Source organism: Rhodamnia argentea, chromosome 9 (genome assembly GCF_020921035.1).
Source record: "Rhodamnia argentea isolate NSW1041297 chromosome 9, ASM2092103v1, whole genome shotgun sequence".
Lineage (NCBI taxonomy): Eukaryota > Viridiplantae > Streptophyta > Magnoliopsida > Myrtales > Myrtaceae > Rhodamnia > Rhodamnia argentea.
In genome coordinates this window covers 13,499,483-13,522,719 of record NC_063158.1, presented here as the reverse complement: position 1 = coordinate 13,522,719, position 23,237 = coordinate 13,499,483, and the positions used below count along the sequence as shown (strand labels likewise).

Here is a 23,237-nt window from a genome sequence, read left to right as displayed (position 1 = left end):
CAGTGCTGTATACCCGGCAGCTGTGCAGCAAAGTACAGCGGAGGCGCGAGTCAAGGAAGCGAATCTGAACAAGACCGGCAAGAGGTGAAGCAACCCGTCGTGGCTGAGCAGGAGTGCCGAAGACTAATACTGGTGCCGAGCTGGACCGATCCGGACAAGCTGCAGGATGCACTTTGAGGATGCTGAGACGGGCCTATGCTTGCTAGATAGACATTGGATTCTCACCGGAACACAGAGGGGGGGACGTAGCGGGGATGGTCTGTCGCCGGACTCCGAGGATGGACAGCGACGACTGCCGGTGGTCGTGAGAATAACGCTATCGATCGAAAGAAAGGAGCCCTCTTGTCCGTGGTGGATCTGCTCTTATATAGAAGGGGATGGCTCAGGGTTTCGAGGAATTTTTCACTCTTTCCTCGTATTCTCAAATGCACGTACAAGTTCCTCGAAGATTGTTGCCGATTATTCAATGTGTGTCCAAATCTTGGTAATAACTTGAAAACCAATTTTTTTACCTGGCAAACATAATTCCGGTCACCGCAGGCTTTAGTCCAGTCAATTAAGTTTAGAACATCGAATCGAATCCGATAAATATGCAAATGTATGGGCTTAACTATTAGTGCAAATGTTAGAATATCCAATGCTACTTAATTGATTTCTGCCTTCGCCTTCTTTCTGAAAGTTTCTATTATACATATATTTTGATCTACGCTGAGTGGATAATAACCCTTATCACTGTAGATGCTTTTCACCGGTAATAATGAAAAGGAAAATTGACATAATTACTTTCATCAGTATATGCCGCGCTGTTAAAGAGGAAACTCCGAAGGCCTATAGAACTTTATTTGGGTCTTCATACAATCGAGTCTAAAATTCGTCAAATTAGTGCAATCCTATTATTCCGTTAATTATGTCTAATCCGGCTAACGAAAAATTATTGATGTTGTATTTTTTATTACTTTCTATCTGCTATGTGGCACTAGCGTGGTTAAAACGGTAATGAAAAGTCTAAAATGAAACACATATATAAATTAAACTAAATTAGAAAACAAACTAAATGAAAAGAAAAAAAAAACAAAACCGGGCCCTTGCAGCCGCATCGCCCCACCAACCATCGCCGGAAGGACCAGCTAGGGGCCCTAGTTGGCGTTGCTGTGGGCAACGCTGGGGACGACTCTCATTGGTTTTGCTTTTTTTTTTTAAATAGCAAATTTCATTTATCTTTTTAATTTAATTTGATTAATATATTATTAAAAAATTAAATTTAACCAAAAAACGAATTCGTTTTGAAATTATCTTTCTTGTTTTAGCTATGTAGGAAATAGAAAAAAAAATATCATGTCAATATTTTTTATTAATTGAATTGGACATAATCAATGAAAAAACTCGATTATATCAATTTAATAAATTTTGAGGCTTGGCGAATTAAATTGCATTCTCATAATAAATTTTAGGGAAATTTTCAAAAAAGGACCCAAAGTGCCATCATTTTCTCAAATAAGGGCCTGGAGTGAACTTTGTTTCAATTAAGGGCCTAAAATGCTCAAATTATTTCAAAAGAAGGCCTAATCGAAGGGCATTTTTGACTTTTACGTTTTTTTATTATTTTAATGTTTTTCTTTTTACCTTTTCTGTTTTCTCCTCCCCTCCCTCCTGTTCATCATCTTCCCCACGCAACTGATGGATCCCGCCATTGAATTCATGTAGATTCCACATAAAGAGGGAGAGAAGCCATGACTGGAAAAAGCTAAAGTGGTAGTCGCCCTCTCTCTATTCAACACCCTCTCTCTCTACCTATGCTTCCGCCCTACCCAGAAGCGAACCCTCGAAGCTTCTTCCTAACAAATCCGTGACGACGATCCGACCGGTTTCATCCCTCAATCAACCATCCTCGGGCCAATGGTAAAAAAATATAAGTCACGAATTCAAAACCTTTAATTTCAAAAGAAAGAAACCTTCAAGCCTCTCTCTCTCTCTAGCCGTGGCAGACCTCGTCGGCAACGCCCTCCGGGCCCTTGACTGGCAATTTTGTGAAGCAGATGACGACCCCATGTCTTCGCAAGTCTCTCAGTCTTCTTCTTCTTCCTCTCAAGCATCCACCTCCGAAACTTACCTCCTCGACTTCATCATCGCCAACAAAGTCGGGCTCCGCCACTATTCCGGCACCATCAGCGGCCGCGAGATGGTGGGCCTAGTCCGCGAACCTTTGAATCCCTACGACGAGAACACAATCCGCCATCTGGGTCCTCAACACCAGGACCATCCAGGTCGGCCACGTCGAGCGCAACATCGCCGCTGTCCTTGCCCCACACTCGCAACTGCGGTAGCAAGTTCAGGATACCCTGCCTAGTTCACATTTTTGCAAGGCTCGAGGCCTTCGACCTCGTTAAGTCGGCTATTTCACGAGGCGGGTTAGTGCTCATTTTGGACGTGGGTGCTTCGTTTGCCTTGTCGGAGGCGGTCGTGGTGATGGAGAAGAAGGGTCAAAAGGAGGTGAGGTGTGTGGATGAGATTTTTAAGCTGGTGGACAAGAATGTCAGGAAGAATGCGACGATGGAAGCCCTGGAGCCACCGAGGGAGGTGATAAAGTTCGCGCTCTTCGATCACCAGAAGAAGGGGTTGGGTTGGTTGGTTCATAGGGAGAACGCCAGGGAATTGCGTGGAATGATGATGAACAGGAGGGAGGGGAGGAGAAAAAGAAAAGGTATAAAGAAAAACATTAAAGAAATAACAAAAATGTAAAAGATAAAAATGCCCTCGGTTAGACCCTCTTTCGAAACAATTTGAGCACTTCAAGCCTTTATTCGAAACAGAGTTCACTTCAGGCCTTTATTTGAAAAAACGATAGCACTTTGAGCCCTTTTTTGAAATTTTCCATAAATTTTAAGGCACTTGATAGTATCATTATTACTGCGGATGAACTCTTATCTGGGACTTGACTTACGAAAGTCGGCTGAATTCTCCTTTCTTGTCATGCCGTAGCCTCAACTCTCAACAGTACACTCGAGAAGCTTTATCCAGCACGAGTCGGAACAAGAAATTCCCCGTCCAAGCTCTTGACAATCTGAAAATCCTGTGGCACGAGGAAACAAGGGTCGTCCTTAGGTCGTTGTGGGGATGGCTTCTTTGTCAACCGCCTGGTCGTGTTTCGGTAAAGCTCTGGTTTTCCTCTTTCTTTGTTCCCCTCTTGGTTCGTATCAAAATGCTAGACCTTATAGGCAAGTGTCTCGAGACAGGTTCGTGCGAATCTATGAGTTCGTGTCGGCGATTCTAGGGTTGTTTGGTCTATTTCGTTGTTTCAATGTTCGACTGAGGTTCGTGTTTTCTGCGAGTGCGAGAGGCTTTTTACATTTTTCCGATATGGGTCTCTTATCTTTGGTTGCTAGCTCTTACTTTTTCCCTTTTCCGAGGAGAAATGTGCTGTCTTATTGGTCCGAGAAACCGTTTTTTTGGTACTTGATTCTGTAAGCAGATAATTTAGTTGTGGCAGGTAGCGGATTGAGGCGTGCGGTCAAAGCTGATGGTGATGATCCCGGGAAGCCAAATTCCAATTACTTGCAGGTATGCATATATAAGAAAACGAAGAAGAATTTTTTGCACTCATCAGGTTATACAGTTTAGTTAGTGTATTCTCTGTTTTTGCGTAGCATTTCACAGATGTTGTTGATACCGGGACTTGCTCTAGAGCTCAAATTCATAACTTGCTTTGCTTTCTCTCAGTTGTGCTCATGTGTTTGTATTATCAGTCATCGGTAGTTGAAGTTCAAGGAAGAAGAACGAAAGTAATCTGCATAATGGGTTTTTGAACATCTAGGGGCTAAGGAGTAAAACCTGAAAAGATTTGACTCGGGGTATACTCTCTGGATGTGTCGGTTCATTTCTCTAGCAAAACTGGAGACCTAGAGGCGCTTTCTCTCATCTAATTAGTTTCTCTAGTTAGAATTATTTTCACCTTTTCTGAGGTTCCTATCAGTTAGCATACTGTTGCAGGATTTTAATGTTTTTCTTCTGTGGGAGCCTGATGCAGAATGTGATCAGGATTGTGTTTTGGGTTGTGTAGTCCTGCATTGACATGCGTATGTGCACTTGAGACTGAAGTTGAGCATGATAAATAAACTTTTTGAGCTTGAATTTGAGAATTTTTGTCTTTTTCAGCTGAGTCCGAAGCACGAGAAGAAAAAATGATCAATATAGTTTCTACCAATAGAGTGAAACGCTTACCCACTTTCTTACAGATGATTCAGTTGGTGTGCATGTTGAATATCTTTAGGTTTTTAGCTACAATGCATCCGCTTTAATGAGAAAATTCCTTTCTCTAATTGAACTACCATGCAATATCTTCCTAGCTACATTGATCCCTTAGAGCAAGGAGGATGATTGTGGGCCATTTCCACTACTGAACAGAGAATGCTCAAGAGATGGATTGCTCAAATTAAGACATCAAAACTATAGAAGTTTTTGTATGTCAGAAGAGTATGAAAGCCGTCCACAGAAAAGTATGGATCTTGTATGAAAGTGATGTCTTAGGAATATTCGGAAATCGTGTCACTGTGGAATGTAGATTTTGATCATCATACTGTACTTAGTGTGTTGTAATACGAAACAATTCTAAAAGGAACATAAAAAATTTCCTTTCTAGACTCGTTCTAATGATGTAAATATGATGCCAGCATTGGTCATTTGGATTCTGAAAATTACTGTGCTGTTGAGATCTATTCGTCAAAGTGCTCCTCCAAGTATTATTTAACAAGCTACTGGAAAAAAGTTTTTGCAGAAACTTTTTAACACGTCACTTCATTTGGATTACTGATGATATTTAAACCAGTGCATGCTCATATGTAAGTTAACTTTGCTGGTCTCTGAATATAGTCAGCAAGAGACTAATCATGGTCCAATGTCAGTAATGTCCAACTATCAATGCAGCATACGGTAGTTTAGTTTTATAGTGCAACTGCCAGATAAGGTGCCTCATTACCTTCATTGACATCATAATCCTACATGTTCAATGTGATTGCTAATTGTTTCTTCCCTCCCCAACTGTGCAGACATCATTTCTGGGCTCATTTCCTGCCAGAGTTGCACAAGTTAGAGGTGGCTCAAGTAGTTCTCGTAGGCGGGGGCCTTCAGTACCTTTTGTAAAGTGCGAGAACGCCCAGAAGGATGAGTTTGAAAATGTATCCGTCGAGCGTCCTCCATACTATAGTTACCTGGACTCCACATCTGGGCAGCTTGAACCAGCTTCTGGTGCTCGTGCTGCTATCCCTGGAGAGGAGTACTGGCCAGAAGGAACTGCTAGCCGTGTCAGGGCTGCAAGGGCTCCTGAGCCAACTGGAAAATCTTTAGGCTCTCCATCTTATGGGAAAAGTCCGGGAAGCAGGAGGAAGAAATACAAAACATCAGTTGCTGCTTCTGAATCTGCTGGAGGCCATTCGCGATCAAATGATTTACTTGTCCCAGAAGCTGCATCTGGATCATCTCAGACCGATCTCATACTGTCTGATTCGGAGACACCCGAGACTTCCGACGATGCTACGGAGGAGCATAAAGATAGCTCAACTGAGTATGTTGTTTATCAAACAGAACCTGAGGAAGAAGAGACTGGGTATGATTTAGACAAAAAGCTAGGGCGTCCCCACTCTTTCATCAATCCGAAAGTGAGGAAGCCGATAGAGGAGCCACTTACAAGTGAAGAATTATGGTGGAACTGGAGGAAGCCAGATAAGGAACAGTGGTCTAGATGGCAAAGGAGGCGGCCTGATGTTGAAACGGTCAGTATTGATATAAGGGAAATGAAGAAAACAAATTTTGATGGTTCTTGATGCTGTAAAAAGGTTTCATGGCAAATGTTGTTCCTGTTTCAACCATATTATTCGTTTGGATAGTAGTAACTTGCATATTTCCTTTTGAGTGATATCACGAGTATAAAGCTGATTTCTGGAACTATAATTAAGTTGCCATGTATCAGACTTCCCAATCACAAAAAGAAAGTCACTATCAAACCTGATCTTCTTTGAAGCTTGAATTTGCGACATTGATACGAATTACTACCTAGTTTGGATTCCACTTGCTTTATATTACAAATCATTGATTCGGATCAACTGTGTGGTTTGCACCTCTCATAGGATATGCTGTTTTGCAGGTTTTCCTAAAAGCAATGGCAGAGACTGGACAAGTAAAGCTTTACGGGGATCATCCAACATTGACTGAGACATCTTTATATAGAGCCAGACGGCATCTATTCAAGGAAGAAAGGCATGCATGTTTAGAATATCATATGGTTAACTACTTCTGCAATTTGTGCTGATATGGGTGCTCCATCTGGTTGTCTTTGTGGACAGTGGCATATGTAGGTTTTAAGTTTTGTCGCATGATTGTCCAGGTCCATTTGTATTTTAGGTCCGGAGACTGCATTGCATGAGAATATTTTACCTTTTGACATACAGCTACTTGATTTTCTTGATAACAAGTCTCTGTATTATTGATGAGAAATCCTTTTCATCTATTCTCAGTTCTCATTCCTATATGGTGAGAATTCAGTCCATAACTCAAAATCATTATGCAAATTATTGGAAGTGGCTATAGTTGATAGCTCTCCTTATGCCACTATAGATTGGTACTGATCAATCATCGACTTATAAGCTCTTCTACATCCTTGAGTTTGTCAGTGTTTTTAACTCCAGTTCATCTATAAGTGCCTTCTTATAAGTAGACCCTAGCCCATTCCCATTTTGGGCGGAATTCATGCTTTTGACCCTTGTGCTTGATTCCTAGTCAAACCAAGTGTAAAATTCCTTAGATTGCCTTGTTCATCCATCTACTTGCTGCTTAGTGGCACTTCACTCTTTTTGTGTCTACAGTCTTAATAAATGTTCATTACGTATATAGGCTTCAAGCTGAACAGGATAGACTGGAAGAAATAGGTCCATTAGCGTACTACTCAGAATGGGTATCAGCTTGGAAGCAAGACACTTCGCGTGAAGCCGTTCAAAAGCATTTTGAAGAAACTGGTGAAGATGAAAACACTCAACTTATTGAAATGTTTCAGCACCAGACTGATCGAGAATATCGCATTATGATGGGTACTGATATGCGCATTCCGAGGGATCCTCTTGCAATGCGTATGAGAGAGGATCAAATCAAACAAAGTAAGTTTATTGAGTTCCTTTTTTTTCTGTTCAACTTTTTTACATACCATGTTTATAGTTTTCGTTCGATATTGAGGTCCTACGACTGAAAGGTTAGAAGGGGTCCCTCCTATTGTGCTGCTACATTCATGTGCGACTGTTTTTTTCTTTTCCGTTGCTGGTCGGGAAAGTTTCAACATCATCCTATCCTTGTTCAATACTTCCATGACTGACTCATTCTGTTTATTGCTCTATGCAAAAGCATATTTTTTAACTATTCCATCTTGTGAAACACCATTCATCTCAGTAATGAGATGAGAGTATTGTTCTCTTCATTTTTCTTTTTCTTCTGGGCTTCGTGCTGGTTGTTGAAATCCTGTTAACTGTTGCAGTTTGGGGTGGAGATCCAGTATATCCTACCATAAATTATATTCAGGATCCGAATGAAATTATTGATTACAGAGGTCCAGATTTTCACGAACCAACTCCCAATATGTTGGCTCATCTGAAGGAGGTTAGTACAACGTAATAGTTTCATTTTTCTTTCTTGTCCTGGTATGATGTGCGAAATAATCATAATGACCGAAATGGATATCTTGTATGCTTTTACTAGCAAGTGACTTGTGGAAGGATATGTCGGTCTCCACAGAATTGCTTTGCGGCTTCTCTCTTACTTGCTTAATGGGGAAATAATATCTGTAAAAGCGTCCGATAATTACCTGATCTGTTAGTTATGATGTCTGCAAAGATGCATGCAAATCGATTTGCTGTTACTGCTTTTTTCACATCCTTGAGTTCTCTGATGTTAGCATCAAAGTCCAATATTAGTTGTAGCGCCTTTTCCAAATTGTCTTCTAGCCAGTGACTTCCTTATCTTTGATCAGCAAGGCAAGATAATATCAAGGGAGGAGCTTGAGAAAATTCTGGCAAAGGAGAAAACGGAGGAAATTGAGGTGATGTACCATCGATTATGAATTAACCCTTTAATGCATCATGACTCATGAGTACTTTTTCCTGTCGTCTTGTCAATTGCAAACCTACTTTTTGAAGGTTATGTTTAAATGCTTCTTTTGCGACTCCAACTCTCAAGTTTCTTTTAACTTTTTCCCTCTCAACTCTGCTTAATAAAACGGCTTGAACAACCAGAACCAAGAAGAATGGTTTACATGCTTGCAAATTCATGTTATAGAACCAACTTGGTTCTCCAATTGTTTTGGCGAAGAAAAGTGAGATGCATTGGTTGAGTGAGGGAATGTCTGCTTGAGGACTTGAACTCTCGTGTGAATATACGACGCACTTTTTGTTAAAAACTTGTAATTGAGAACCAAAGAGAAGCCCTATCAGGAAAAAGGACAAGCCTAAAATCAGTTGGAACTAGTTTTTGTTCCAGATGGAGCTAGTCTTGAGTCTTTGGTATTAACAGCTGCCCTGTTTGTTGATATGCAAGAAAAGTTCCTTGTAGTACCATGTAGAAATTGCGGACCAACTCCTCTTACCTGTTTTTGGATTTGACTCTTTAAATATTTCTTTTTTATCTGGTTAAGCTCAACTAATTACAAGTCTTGGAAGGTTAGGTCTTTGCTAATAGGATTACCTGGGAAATAGTGCAATAATAATGAAAACAGCTGATAATGCAAATATTTAAACCCCTGATCTTTGTGATCAATGCAGATAACAGACATGGATGAAGCGATGGCACGGGCTGTCGACATCGGGGAAAATGATGTGAGTCTATCTGCTTAACACATCTCAATGAGTCATGCCCAATCCCAGACTTTCTGATGTAATCTGATTCGTTATTGGGCTCTTTATCATGCAGGAAGGAGAAGACAGCGAAATTGAGGGTGAGCAAGAGCAGGAGAAAATAACACGCAACTGGAGTGTTTTGAAAAGCACCCCCGAGCTCAGCAAGTCGAAGGTAATTGTCACATGTGCTCTAGTGCATTATTCCCGCAAACAACGGCTGTTTGGCCGGGTGAAATCCAGCATCTACTCGTCACTTCGTGTTCATGATTGTTAAGACTTTCCTCTTCCCATGGCAGCATTTGCCTCTGATAACATTTTGCATATCAAGTTTTTTCCTCAAGCTCATAGTTCTTCCACGGTCGGGGTGACGCGTAGCTTTTTCTTTTTTTTTTTTTTTTTTCCTGTTCACACTACGAATTGCAGGACAAAAAGCCAAAAATGGATGGTCGCATGTCGTTGGAACAGGCCGTAGAGGATTCCGAGAATCTTACAGATTTTCTCTTAGATTTTGAAGAAGATGAATGAACCTTCCCGTAAGGAAGAACCCCTTCCCCTCACTACCTACACGAGTCCGATCGGCACTCTCGCCCAGCATACCATCGCCGTCGATCATGAATTCAATCTCAGTCAAACAGGAACTCAGTGGTGGAAGAGTGGAGAGCATTGCGTGCTTCCGAAACTTCTCTGTAGCACATTTGGGGCTGTGCTTGTGGAACTTGTTGCCAGAGGACGTCGACCTCTTGAAATTCAAAATTGCTGAGGGATTAGTGCATTCTTGCGTCTATCTTGGTGTCCATCACACAGCAGTGGACTTGCAATTTCATAATCGCTCGTATGTCCTGCAGTTAAAATGCAGTTAATTTGTCACCTTTTCCCAAACACCTTGATGCAGGTCTAAGCCTTTCGTTCCCCTAACGTGGTTGTAATTCAATCAACCATGCCGTCATGGGGTGTTTTTAAGATATATGAAATGACAATGGATGAATCCCAGAGACTTCTTCTAGCGTGCCCTTTCCATATCCTCGGGCTACAAGTACAGCAATGGGGGATCACGATTCTTTCAGGACTTGCCTGAAGATGGGTCCGATGCCCAGACGACCGCTGGTCTGAAGTGTGTCTCGGCGAAGGAACTCAAGCTCTTGGAGCAACTGGAACTCGATAGGGAGGCCAAAGACAGCGGGTGCTGACCCTAATTGGATTTTAATCAGTCACACTTAAAATATTATCTGAAAATGTGTTTGTCGTGTTAGTTTCACGCTAGTTTCGGGGGCCTTGTGCTAGTAGGAAGATAGGGCCGGGCGCCGGCCGAATAAGGGTCGGGTTGTCTGTCAGTGTGCAGGGTCCGGGCAACCGGACTACCATAGCCGGGGGACCACGAAGTTGAGTAAGATTAATCAACCCATTCTGTGGACTCGGCCTTTGACAAGAACATCTCTCCCCACTCTTTCGGTCATCTTTCAATTCTTTTCCTTCTCACTTTTGGAATGAACTAGGATCAACAACTAAGAGTGAGGTGAATTGGTTGGTCGAGGAAATTAGAAAAACATTTCGCAAAAGACGTGACAATAACCGTGTAGAAGATGCTGTTGAAAAAACCATTTATGCAGAAGCAGAATTTGCTATTAAATGGAGATTGAAGGGGTTAAAAGAGATAGAAGAGATTGAAAATCAGAATTGTCGGGGTTTGGCCTCTCCGAGCTCTTAACAGCCTCGACAAGGCCGAAATCTCTACTTGGTCAACCTCGGTCTCCAAGCTCGAACGGCCTCGACAAGGTTGGAATCTCCAGACTTTGCCCAAATTCTCGCAAAAGGATCTGTTCACCTTCTACAAACAGGTCTTTCGAAGCAAATCAACGTCCTCGTGTCTGTTCACATCCTATTAATCCGTTCAAACTACGACGAACCCTCGTTCTATAACTTGCTCATCTTCTACAAAAAGTCCTTCAAACTTGGACACATTTCCCGTCCAGTACTTTGTTCTTCTTCCATAGAGCAAACCCTTTGCATGCTCTTCAACGTCCGGCTGCCGAACCCTGTTGGGGGAGAGACAACATTAGTATTATAGATAAAGAATACAGCTGGAGACCCCATATTGGCCATGAAGGGAAGGGTGATCCATTGCGATAGAAGCAAACATTGGGTTTCTTCTGTTTTTTTTTTGGTGAACTCATGATATTTTTCTTCGAAGTTGCAAAAATGAAAAGGAAGATTCAAAAATTTATTAAAAACTAGTGCGTGCTTTAACATGCTCTTCATATATTTGAGATATTTTAGGTGCTTTGCATGTGTTTGATGTAAGTGATTAGAAAGGAAGAGAAAGGACATTTGGATGAAGGAATCACGAATGGGAAGCATTTTGGAGAGATTGCTGTAGCTAATGTTGTGTGATTTTTAATCTCTCCAAACTGTACAAACTGTAGGAATTTGAAGTGATTGGTAGTTGCTTAACTGTAGGATCTTTTTCTTCTTGTTATTATCCGAATTCCTTTTTTTTTCACTTTGTGATCACATCTAACAAATCCAATGTAAAATGAAGAAAGGAATTCCTAAACAACGAGGCTGAAAAAGTGAGATAACTACTCAATCAATTCTAAATCTATTGTACGGATGTCAATTCAATCCTAAATTACGTCGAACGATTTTCGACATCAATTTGCAGGATTGCATTGAAATTCCAAGTAATGGTTCAGGACCACATTAATAAAATTGAAAAGTTTAGTACTAAATTGACATATGTACACTAAATTTAGGAATGAATTGCTAATTTTTCCCCTATAAAGTTAAGACAGACAAATTTCAACACAGCTCGTTGAAACAAAACACGCAAGGCACATGGTTTAGCATCTTAGGCTCCATTCATTTTTTATTCTCTATGTCGTTGTTTGGTTGTAAATTGCTAACGTGGACCCAATTGTCTTACATGGTACAACTGATACTAAGATGGATAATTTTTATAATTTAATAGAAAAATCCGAATTTTTCATGATCTTATTATTATTTTTGAATTTTTTAATAATATTTATTTTTTTATAGTTTCTTTGTTTTCTTTTTTTTTCCTATAATTTTTTTTTTTTTCTGTATACCTTTGCGGTCACTGGCCACGAGCAAGCTCGTATCTCGCCAATGGCCGGTGAACAATAGAGGAAGCAAAGAAAATGAATGTGAAGAAATGGATGGTCTTTTAAAGGTGTTTTTTCTAGAAAAAGTTTCAAATAATGACTCGAAATAATCTCATTTTTTCAAATAAAGGTCCGAAATGAATATGGTTTCAAATAAGTACATACAATGGTATAACAATTTCAAATAAGAGTCTACAGTGACCATGACTATTTCAAAAAGGGCTTGAAGTGGCCATAACTATTTCAAATAAGAGCCCGACAACACTAGCTGGCCGGCCGGTTAGCTAAATGTTCTTGCCGGCGGCTAAATATTCGTGTTGGTCAAGGGTATTTTCGTCAAAAATAATTTTTACATAATTTTTAAAAAAAATTATAGGCAAGAGCCCACGTCGGGGACCCCATCGACTAGAAGTGAGGACCGGCCCGAGTGAGGGTAGCCTCCCATAAGCCCAACCTTATCCGGGCAACACTATTGGCTGGCCACCGGCAAAACAAAAGAAAAAAAGGAAAAAGAAGAATAATGGAAAATGGAAAAAAATAAACATAAAATAAAAGATTAAAACCATCTGGTTAGGCCCTTATTTGATACAAATATGGCCACTTTAGATCCTAATTTGATACAATATCCACTTCAAGCCTTTATTTGAGACAATGAATGCACTTCGGGTTCTTATTTGAAATAAGGTCCACTTCGGGCCTTCATTTGAGAAAATGAGGATATTTCAAGCTCTTATTAGGAATTTTCCCTTTTTTCTTTGGGTGAAAAATGTTTTCCTTGACTCATTTATTTTCCATAAACAGAACGCCCGAAAATCCGGAAAACATTTTATTGGAAATTATTTTCCCCAAAACGAATGGATATGAATAATTTAAAAAATATTTTCTTAAAAACAATCGCTTGTATCTTGTAAAATAAAGAATTAATGGAAAAAACAAATCATCATCGATAGCAATCCATGTCTAAATATTATCGTTGACGGTAAAAATATTTTTGTTCACTCATTGTTATTAGCGACACAAAAATCGATCGATTTTTAACAAAATATTTTACAAATTATTCATTTTTCGCGAAACAAACAGAGCCTCAATGCCAAAAAACCGAATGAAATATTGTTGTAAAGGATGATACACTCCGTGTACGAGATGCTATATACATAATCGATTATACGGGCTTTCGAGTCATAAAGATGCGCCTATAGACCACCCACTTCCTTAAAGGTGAGTGTTCAAATCGAGCGTCGGGTGACTTACCGGCACGTGTGTGGTGGAGCACGTGTTGCCAGGGGTTTACCTCCCGCCTGCCGGCCGTGCGGGGGTTCCCTAGGTCATCAAAAAAAAAAAAAAAAATGCGCCTATAGACATTTTTACAGGCTCGTGGGCAAGAATCAAAGATGATAAACAGGTCGTGCTGGAGAAATTATTGTATGTACCCGGACAACGTGAGCTCACTCAATCTTAGTAACTGAATATCGTTTGCTCGACGTGGGGCTCACACGATTTAAAGATTGAGACAAAGCGCGCTCACATGTGCCGCAATACAAGCAATTACGTTCTCCACACAACCTAAATGTCGTTGGTGGTGCTTTTCGACGCAATGAGACCATTGATAAAGAAAGGCGATTCCATAAACTCCGAGTTACATCGTGCCCTTACCATCTTTGGTGAAATTTTCAAATAAGAGCCTGAAATGATCATGTCATTCTCGATGAAGGGCCTAAACTCATCGGCTCATCAAGGGCATTTTCGCCCTTTATTTCTTGATTTTTTTTCTTTTTTTCTATTCCCGTTTCTTCTTTCTTTCTTTTTTCCTTTGTTGCGGCCGACGAGAGCTCGGCAACCCTCTCTAGCCTTCTTCGGTGGCTGGTCATCGCCTAAGACCGGCCACGGGTGAAAAGGGAGGAAGAACCCAAAAAAAAAGAAAGAAAAATGAAACAAAATTCAGAAACCTAAAGGACGAAAATGCCCTAGATTGGCTGAGAGATTTTGTTGACCGGAGGGGTCAAGGTCTTCTTTGAGACTAACATGGCTACTTTATACCTTTATTTGAAATCAGATTCATTTCAGGCGTTTATTTAATAAAATAGAGATATGTTCACAAGAAGTCCTAAAAATTGTCATAAAAATGCAATCGAGTCCTAAAACTTGTCAAATTGGTGCAATCAATTCATTTCATTAACTCCATCTAATTTGGCTAACGAAAAATACGAACGTGGCTTTTTTATTATTATTTTCTCTCTCCTACGTGGTGATGACGTGGCTAAAATAATGTTAGTTTGGTCCAAATTTGATTTTTAATATAATTAGCGACGAGGGCTTGCGGGTAGTTCTAGTTTTTTCCAGCTTATTTTTAAAATTAATTTAAATAAATAATTTATTAAAAATCAGATTCGGATCAAAACAACATTGTTTTAGCCACGTCATCGTTACATAAGAGAGTGCAAATTTTAAAAAAGATACGTCGATATTTTCTATTGGCCAAATTAGATGAAGTTAATGAAATGAATTGATTGCACTAATTTGACAAGTTTTATGACTTGATTGCACATTTTGTAAATTTTGGGACTCAATATTAAGACTATTAATGTACATGTCCCAAGAAAATAACGATACTTCATGCCCTTCTTGAAAATTTGCCTTTATCTTTAACCGTTAAATTGAAATAGATTAGGTTTCAGCCGTTCGATAAAATTCAATTTGTACGGTTGTGATTTTTTGTTTTTCCAGAGATAACGGGTGAAAAGTTGAGGAGGCGAAAGAGGACAGACCCTCACGTGAGGGGAGTTTTGTCCTAGGGTTCTGTCTCTGTCCAAACGGCAGGAGTCGCCGTGGTTGAACCGTCGAAGATGGATCGAAGCTTCTGCTGAAAGGGTCGCGCACTCGTGTCGTGTCTGAACACCGGCGCTTCGAGGGGGAAATGAGGAGTTCCAGCGACAGGGTTACAGTCTCTCTTTCTCTCAACAAATTCACTTCTGGTAGAAGTTTGGGATGAATCGCGGTCAGAGGTCGCCAATTGAGCTCGATCTCAGTTGTGGGTGACGCCCAAAGATCCTCTTTTTGGCGGGCTGGGTCCTCTCCGACAATTTCATCAAAGACAGTGAAGAGGGAGGGAGCGAGGGAGGGAGAGGCGATCATGTCGTTCTCGTTCTTTAGGCCGTCGAGGCCGAAGACTGCGCAAGAGTTCGTGAAGGCGGTCAAGGATGGTCTCATGGGCCTCGACACCAAAACTGTCGTGGAAGTTAAAGCCCTCGAGAAAGTGAGTTTCAGCTTGCTTCTTGCCTTTCTAGTGCTGATAATTGGTGTCACCCTAGCCATCGTGTTCAGTTAGCTGCAGTTTTTCATCTTACTGTGTAATAGCGGGACCTGATCGATGGATTTAGGGGTTTGAATTCGGGAATTATCATTCTGAGTCGACAAATAGTTGTTTTCGCTGCTTTGGAGAAATACTCTTGTGTAGATTGTGTTTAGTCTGGATATAGACGGAATATCAATATGCAATCTGTGAAATTAACCTTGGAGTTCTGGAATGTGAAGAAGCTACATGATGTATTCGTACTGTCCTTTGTTATTCTTATCAGACGACGTTTGCGTAAGATTTTATTAATGAGAGATGGGGAATTAGCAGGAGTTGTTATTTGCCAAATCCAACTGTGAAAAGAGCTGAATTCAATCAGTGGGTTCTTAACTTGAGTTTCATCTTTCTTGAAATTACAGAAGCTCCCAGCCAGTGTACTATCTTCTTTCCATAGAGCCTCTAACATGGCGACTGCTGAAAGCATTAGCTGATTCCGACTCACATCCTTGTTTCAGAATTTTTGTATAGGCTTAACCGATAAGGTCCTGTATGGGTCACAATTCTCCATAGGTTCTCTTGCGACAACACTTGGGCAAACATTCTTTGGATAATTAAGTAGCATTATCTTTTGCAGTGTGGCATAGTGGGCGGACTGTCAGGCTTCTTAATGTAGCTTTTGATCACAGATCTGAAAGGGAGTACCACCAGCCAGCCTCCATAGAAGTATCTCGTCTTTCATATAGTTTAGCTTGCCATATTAGACTATTATACCTTGGACCACTGTTGATTCAAGTTGTTCCAAAGCAAGGGATGAGAAAATCCCTCAGTATACTGCTTGCGCATCATGGTATTAATTACGTTTGATCTAAAGAAGGAGCTCTTAAGTTTCAAAATAATCCTAGCAGATTCCTCAGTCCTCCTCACAGATCTAAATCGTACTTTGAGAGATTGACATCGAAATGTGAGAGACTTGTGTTTGATTTGATGTGTTTAAGTTTGATATCTTTAGCCAAGCTCTAGTGAAAACTTGCGATCAAGCTTGGACTCAAATCTTCAGTGTACAAACAGAACTAAAACCGTGTGTGTGTGTGTGTGTGTGTGTGTGTGTGTTTTTTCATGTTTCTTGTTTTGCTAATGCATATCTGTGTAGAAAGAATGCTAGTATTCAATCTAGTTCAGAAGCTGCTCTAAGTCAAATATCTGCCAATCAGAGATAACTTGATTTGATCTTGATACGTGGACTCTGCATGTACCACTTTCGCTCCAGAGTTGACATGACCTGACCTTAGTAATGACATGAGATCCGTGTACATTAAAGAACTTGGAGTCATCTACCTTCCATAGTCCACCTGCTTCTGATGAATTGATAAAGGCCACTGAGGTACAAGATATGAAGTCGAAGCTCGAGAACAAAGTGCATGTCGCATGCAAAGTCAAGGATCACGTGGGTCTTGAATCATCTCTAGAATGATGGGTATTAAAACTTGGGTCAGGTGAAGAAAAACACAAAAGTAATGTTCCAGAACTGCACAGAAGTTTATGGCTAGCCATGAGCATTGACCATTTGCAGGCCCTGGGAAAAGGGCCATCTGTGAAATAACGAAGGTTGACTCAAAAGCTGCTGGAACCACAGGCCCAGTGGCTGAATTATCAAGTAATTTGAAAGGCACCATGTGCTCTTTAGTCGATAATGCAGTCTCTGAGATACCAAAAAACAGTTTTATGATTTAATTATGAAAAATTAATAGGAGATGAATTGCATTGTTATTACTTGAAAGATACAAAAAATGTTCAAATTAAAATACGCGTTCTTACTAGTAATGTAGATGTGTTTGGGCAACCATATCCATCTTATGGACACTTTTTGGGCTAGTCAATTGTCGTAGAGTTTTTTCAGTTTTGGTGATCAAACACCGGGAAGTGTCCATATCCGACTCCTGCATTAAAGAATTACTAACATAGAATTTGTTATTGGAGATTAACTCAATTAGAACTGATTAATGCTTGAGTAGTCAGCAAGTTGAGTTTGACTTGTTGGCAGCCTAGTTGGGGTCATGCTGTGCTTGGATTTGGAGTAATTGGGCAATTAAATTTTTTGCGTGTGAAATTGGAGAACATGGTCTTTGGATATTCATGGGTTCAGCTTAAAAATTTTAAAATCATGTTCTATCCATTTCCCGAAGATTAATCAATCTTGCTGTTCACTCTCCATGTTCAACTGCAGGCTTTGGAAGAAGTTGAAAAGAATTTTGCAACTATGAGATGCATGATTTCTGGAGATGGAGAGGTTGAGCCTAATGTCGATCAAATTTCCCAGCTTGCTTCTGAAATATGTAAAGAGGATGTTATTGCCCTTATAGTTCACAACTTGCATATCCTAGGGTGGGAGGTAGATTATTATGATGCTTTGGACTCTTGAATATCATAGACTATTCAATTTCCTTAATGAAGTAATGACATAATGTTTACGCAGGCAAGAAAGGATTTGGTCTATTGTTGGGCCATATTGCTAAAACAAAAGGTCGGCTCCACGTATTGTTGTGTGGAATATCTTGAGAACCATTTCGAGTTGCTAGACTCTCTTGTTGTAAGGTAAGAATTGTCGAGACATATTTTCTTTCATAATAACTAATTTTTTGTCAATTCTTCCAAGCTAATGAGTCTATACTCTCTCTCTCTCTCTCTCTCTCTCTCTCTCTCTCTCTCTCTCTCTCCGTGGAAGCAAAATGTAACAAAATCATCAGAATATTTTTAGGTGGTGATAGCTATTTATAGATTCTATTTGCTCGAATTCTGCCTTGACCATATCGTGTTATGATTGTCTGTTAATACTTTGACTGCTCTCTCTCTCTCTCTCTGTATGAGCAAAATGCAGGAAAAACATCAGACTTTTTTAGGTGGTGATAGCTGTTTATAGATAGATTCTATTTGCTCGTATTCTGCCTTGACCATATTGTGTTATGATTGTCCTACCTAGTGTTAATACTCTGACTGCTTTTGACAATTGGGAACTTACACCATGCTGATATTAAATTCGTAGCTGGTTATTAACAATTCTAATTACCTCATGCAGCTATGATAACAAGGAAATTGCATTGAACTGTGGAAATATGTTGAGGGAATGCATCAAGTTTCCTACGCTTGCAAAGTAAGATATTCGTGCTTTTTGGGAGGAGAAGTTTATTGTAAGGCCTTGAGGTCTTTAGTTGTGCAAGTTTACTATTGACTTTTAGCAAATGTTTCTATGTTGTCTTTCACCGATGGTTGCTGAGGGAGTTTGGAAGAGCGGAGGAGAAGTTTATTGTAAGGCCTTGAGGTCTTTAGTTCTGCAAGTTTACTATTGACTTTTAGCAAATGTTTCTATTTTGTCTTCCACCGATGGTTGCTGAGGGAGTTTGGAAGAGCAGAGGCATGCAGCACATTATGCCCACAGTCACATGCTCAAACATACAGAATGCGAAATAACTGCTCCATTAATCAATAAAGGAGATTATTGCTACATAGTGAGCATGCAGTTTTTGTTGTGCTGATGCATCTATATCAAAGAACTTCTTGCATTTTTTCTCAAATTCAAAATGAGTGCTGTTTGCACTATCACAATCTTTCCTATTACCGAATGATATGTTGGTATTCTAGAAGCAATGAGTAGACGGATGCTTGTTGGTGCTTGGTGCTTGAGATTACGTAAAGAAGTGTTGAATATTCCATTGTGATCCTCTTCTTCTCTGGGGTATCATGTGAATCTGAAATGCAATTATGTTGGTGGTGAAATAGAGCACTCCTTTACCTGTAACCAATTCCTGTTATCCTTGGAGTATCTTTTGAGCTCTGTCTATTCGAGATATCAAATTTCCATATAATCAAGTGACATATTTTAATCTAGGGGAACATTTTTTTTTTGCTGCAGTTATCTTGGTGTATACTTGTTGATATTATCTTCTTTTCACTAACAGGCGACACACTTTATACTGTTGTTTTTTAGGTACATTCTGGGGTCAGCAAGCTTTGAATTGTTCTTTAAATTTGTGGAGTTGCCTAATTTTGATGTTGCATCTGATGCATTTACTACTTTTAAGGTGAGAGCTATGAGTTTTGAGTGCTTGAGATTTGTATTGTGTCCTTACATTTATTACCGGGCTTGAAGAAAGATATGACAGGATCTGCTCATGAAGCATGGAGATATAGTTGCTGAGTATCTGAACATTCACTATGACGAGGTTAGCTGCCTAATTACAAACCTTATGTGTTTTATCTTGTTTCTGAACACGTAATGTGCGCCTTCTTTTGAGATGTTATCTTTGAAAAAACACTACATGTGGCTGCCATGTGTTCTCCGTTCTATTGTTCTGATTGTTTGGCATACTGCACCTTCTTTTGGCACTCGACCAGTACTTTTGTAATGCATTATCTCAATAAACACAGTCAACTTAATAATTTAATTGGTAGTAGGACTTGTTCGATTCTGACTCTTCATTTTACATGTTGGCACTCATAATAGGATGTTTTGACAATTGGCACTTGTAGTTTAACTTGTGTTATTTTCAAAGCATTTACCTAACAAGCGTTGGTTTTTCCAGTTCTTTATCCTATATGAGAAACTTTTGAGTTCAGCTAATTATGTCACCAAAAGGCAATCTGTGAAGGTTAGTTGCAACTTAGTGTTTTTACCTCAGTTTTGTTTTTGAATTGTCATGACATAATACGTGTGTTTTTTGAACTCAAGCTTCTCTCGGAGTTTCTCTTGGAGCCTCCTAATGCCCAGATAATGAAGCGATATATTTTAGAAGTTCGTTATTTCAAACTCATGATGACGTTGTTGAAGGTATTGTACGTCTGGCTATATGCTTGTCTTGTCTTGTCTTCCACTGTGCACCTAAAATGCAATGTCTCCTCATGTTTCCAGGGACAAGGTCATTATCTAGATATGTGAATGCACTTGCAGACGACAGTCTTGGAAACATGTTGTGTCAACACTGGTGTTCACTTTTACTGATTAAATAGTGTTCAACTTCTTCCCTGCCTTTTCTTATTCCTAGCTCGTAGATATTTCTGCATAGGTAAATTTTTCGGGAGAATTCTGCTTGAAAGTTGGGTTAGATATGCTGGGCGCATTAGGTGGTTTGTTTTGTCAGATATCTCATTGACTAGGTTCGAACCTAGGTGACTTCTAAAATCATCATGGCCTAGTCACGGTCATGGATGAGCCCATTGACACAATAGCATTGATATACTGGATTTTAGTGTATTATATCTATTTTCTGACTGAGGGATGTTATCATTTCATTCTCCATGCTATGAGGCTTCTGATTAGTCGCTGTCTTTTTCCCTTGCTGAACCAGGACTCGAGCAAAAACATTCAGATGACTGCTTTCCACATCTTCAAGGTTTTTCTAGTTCTTTCATTGACCATACGTTATCATGCTTTTGGATACAAATGCTCAGGAAGATAGCCTTTGTCTTTGCTAACTGTACTCGTCCTATCATTTCTGCAGGTGTTCGTCGCAAATCCTAACAAACCACATGAAATTAAGGTTATCTTGTCCAAAAATCATGAAAAGCTGGTTTCTTTGCTTCATGATCTCTCAGGTGGTAAAGGTAATCGTGAGAGTTAATCCTGTATCTTCTGGATGCAGGACTAAATTTGCAGTGAGACATTTTCAACTGGTTTTTTCTGTCTTTATATTTTGGGACTTTAGGGCACATCCTTTATTTTTCAGGTGCTGAAGATGAGGAATTTGAAGAAGAGAAGGAGATAATTATCAAAGAAATCAAAAGAGTATCTCACCTTCCTAATCTTGAACACTAATTCCTCATTTAGCCAATTTCATTGCGACAAATGAGAGGGATTTCTGTGGATCCACTGCTCACCTGACGGGAGAAAGAATTAACGATGAAAGGCCTAAATCTCGGCCGATGAAGATGTATAGTAAAAGGAAATGTTTTTTGTATCCGCCCCTCCCTCACCTAGTTTGGTCCGACCAAAGGTACTGGTGCCAAATTCTTTGTAATTACCGAGTTATGCGCACTAAACTCTTCAATGGCTTTCTCTTGCCCTAATTGCGCAAAGGATTTGTTGCTGATGCCAATCTTGTCTGATTTCTGGGTTGATTCACTATAGGTTCAGTTTGGTTGCGAGATGAATAAAAGTTGAATTGTGTATTGACTTCGTACGCAGAGACTTTCTTCATGGCTGCATCATTGTTGTTATTGTTGATTAAAGATAAATATAACGCCTAAACGGAGTAGACTTAGCTATTCTTGGGGCGGTTTGACTCTGGAGTAAGTCGGATTACTGCCGATAGAGTTAAATATACCGCTGAGATACAGTTTGTGTTATAAACTCATGCATCTGTGCATGTTTTTGTAATTACATTGCCATTCATCATGAACACAATTCTACCCTTTCTAACTATTGCCAGTGTCAAAACTCTTATCATCTTTCTGACAATGGTTCTGCTTTTTTAGATGAGTAATCGTTTCCGAAACACTAATATTTTCCTCTTGATTGTCGATTTTGAATCATTAACTCTTTCTCAATCCGAACTCCAAGCAAGCTCTCTAACTCACAAACTGGGGACTTAAACGCCAAGTATGTTCTTTATTATGTTCCCGCCAAAACTTGTATCGGGAAGTTCCCGATCAATCGGTAACGCAACTCTGATGGTGAACTTGTGGGTAATGAATTTAGAGTCAGATGTCGATTACGAATGGATGGTTTTACCAACCCTCGGCTTTACCTCGTCATATATAGAAAGTTAACGAGAAAAGTAATCGTCACATTTGCTAAATTATTTGCTCTTATTAAGAGAGATTGCGGATGCTTAATCTGTGATTTTATGCGCGGACACGGATACACGGCTCGGACCGAAGAACTTCGCATCAAAGGCTCTCTTAAAGTTCTTCAGCACCCGAGGCCTCTTTCGAGGCATGTAAATTCAAGTAATTTCATGCACGGGCAACTTTACCAACTTCCATCTTCCAGGAGAAGCCCGGAAAACATGCTACGGGTCGAATTCTCACATCCTTATGAGCTGAAATGGGGAGCTTGTGGCATCATGGTGAAGAGCTAGCGACATAGAAGGGATCGTGAGAACGAACGTAGGGGGTGTTTGTGCTAGGAATTCTTGAGTGGAAACGAATACCATCTCAAAAGATCTCCATAAATAGAGTTGGCCTCTCGTGGATGAACTGATCGAAAAGTTGATGTGATTCTTTTAACGAGGTCATGGCGGGTCGAAATTTGTTACCGCACCGAAATGATCCGCACGTCTCGAATTATCACCACTCTTCCCCACCCTATCCCGAGACCCCAGCATTTTTTTATGGCAGGGATCTATCACGGGAATTCCGAATTTCAAAAGTAAAATTTGATTTTGTACATCGGCCACTTACGTCCCATCAATTATATGAATTATATACAAAACATATATATACATATATGTATAATTAATTCAACAGGTGGAAGTAGGTCCCACAGGTTCTTTGTAAGTGGGGACTTTTTGATGGGGGAATGATTGATGGGGAGGGATGAGAGGGAAAAAAAGGGTTTGGCGATTTCAAAAGGGTCACCATCGTCGTGGTACGATGGCGAAACAGCACACGGAAATCAACCACAAGTCTACTTCGATAGGGAACTTGACGGCCATGAAGTGACCCTTACATTAAAAGAATAATGAAAAATCAAATCAAATCAAAATAAAAAGAATTAGAAATTATATTGCAAAGATTTTATTTTATCTTTTTTGAGCAATCGCTGTCCTCCGTTACCCCACTTCACCTAGGATTTGAGAAGAAAAAAAAAAGGCGATGATTGAATTATTACGTTAACGATTTTCGTCGAAAATATATTTAAATTGTGGGTTTGAATTGACTATTTAAATAAATCCTTGTGTTGACACAACTTATGTTTAGTTGCATTTAAAAGTACTCACGATAGATAACATATATATATAGAATCTT

General features: G+C 39.8%; 2 protein-coding genes and 1 pseudogene across 4 annotated transcripts; all 3 read left to right on the top strand.

The window, feature by feature from the left end:
* Nucleotides 1–1,986: 1,986 nt before the first annotated feature.
* LOC115757295 lies at nt 1,987–3,065 on the top strand (annotated as a pseudogene).
* On the top strand, nt 2,958–15,205 carry LOC115757287 (protein PLASTID TRANSCRIPTIONALLY ACTIVE 12, chloroplastic). Of its 3 annotated transcripts, none has more exons than XM_030697467.2 (10): nt 2,958–3,148; nt 3,488–3,558; nt 5,043–5,765; nt 6,137–6,249; nt 6,883–7,142; nt 7,514–7,635; nt 8,006–8,074; nt 8,793–8,846; nt 8,941–9,039; nt 9,291–9,782. In XM_030697467.2, the coding sequence occupies exons 1-10, from the start codon at nt 3,115–3,117 to the stop codon at nt 9,390–9,392; spliced, it is 1,647 nt and encodes a 548-aa protein (XP_030553327.2). In that variant the 5' UTR covers nt 2,958–3,114; the 3' UTR covers nt 9,393–9,782. The 3 variants fall into 3 exon arrangements, with proteins under 3 accessions (XP_030553327.2, XP_030553326.2, XP_048141061.1); XM_030697466.2 differs by having other exon boundaries at nt 3,479–3,558; XM_048285104.1 differs by lacking the exons at nt 8,941–9,039; nt 9,291–9,782 and adding an exon at nt 14,963–15,205 and having other exon boundaries at nt 3,479–3,558.
* LOC115757288 (calcium-binding protein 39) lies at nt 15,106–21,438 on the top strand. The gene is made up of 11 exons (XM_030697468.2): nt 15,106–15,239; nt 17,503–17,667; nt 17,752–17,870; nt 18,352–18,426; nt 19,261–19,354; nt 19,436–19,495; nt 19,856–19,921; nt 20,002–20,100; nt 20,618–20,662; nt 20,771–20,873; nt 20,996–21,438. The coding sequence occupies exons 1-11, from the start codon at nt 15,117–15,119 to the stop codon at nt 21,082–21,084; spliced, it is 1,038 nt and encodes a 345-aa protein (XP_030553328.2). The 5' UTR covers nt 15,106–15,116; the 3' UTR covers nt 21,085–21,438.
* The last annotated feature ends 1,799 nt before the right edge of the window (nt 21,439–23,237 follow it).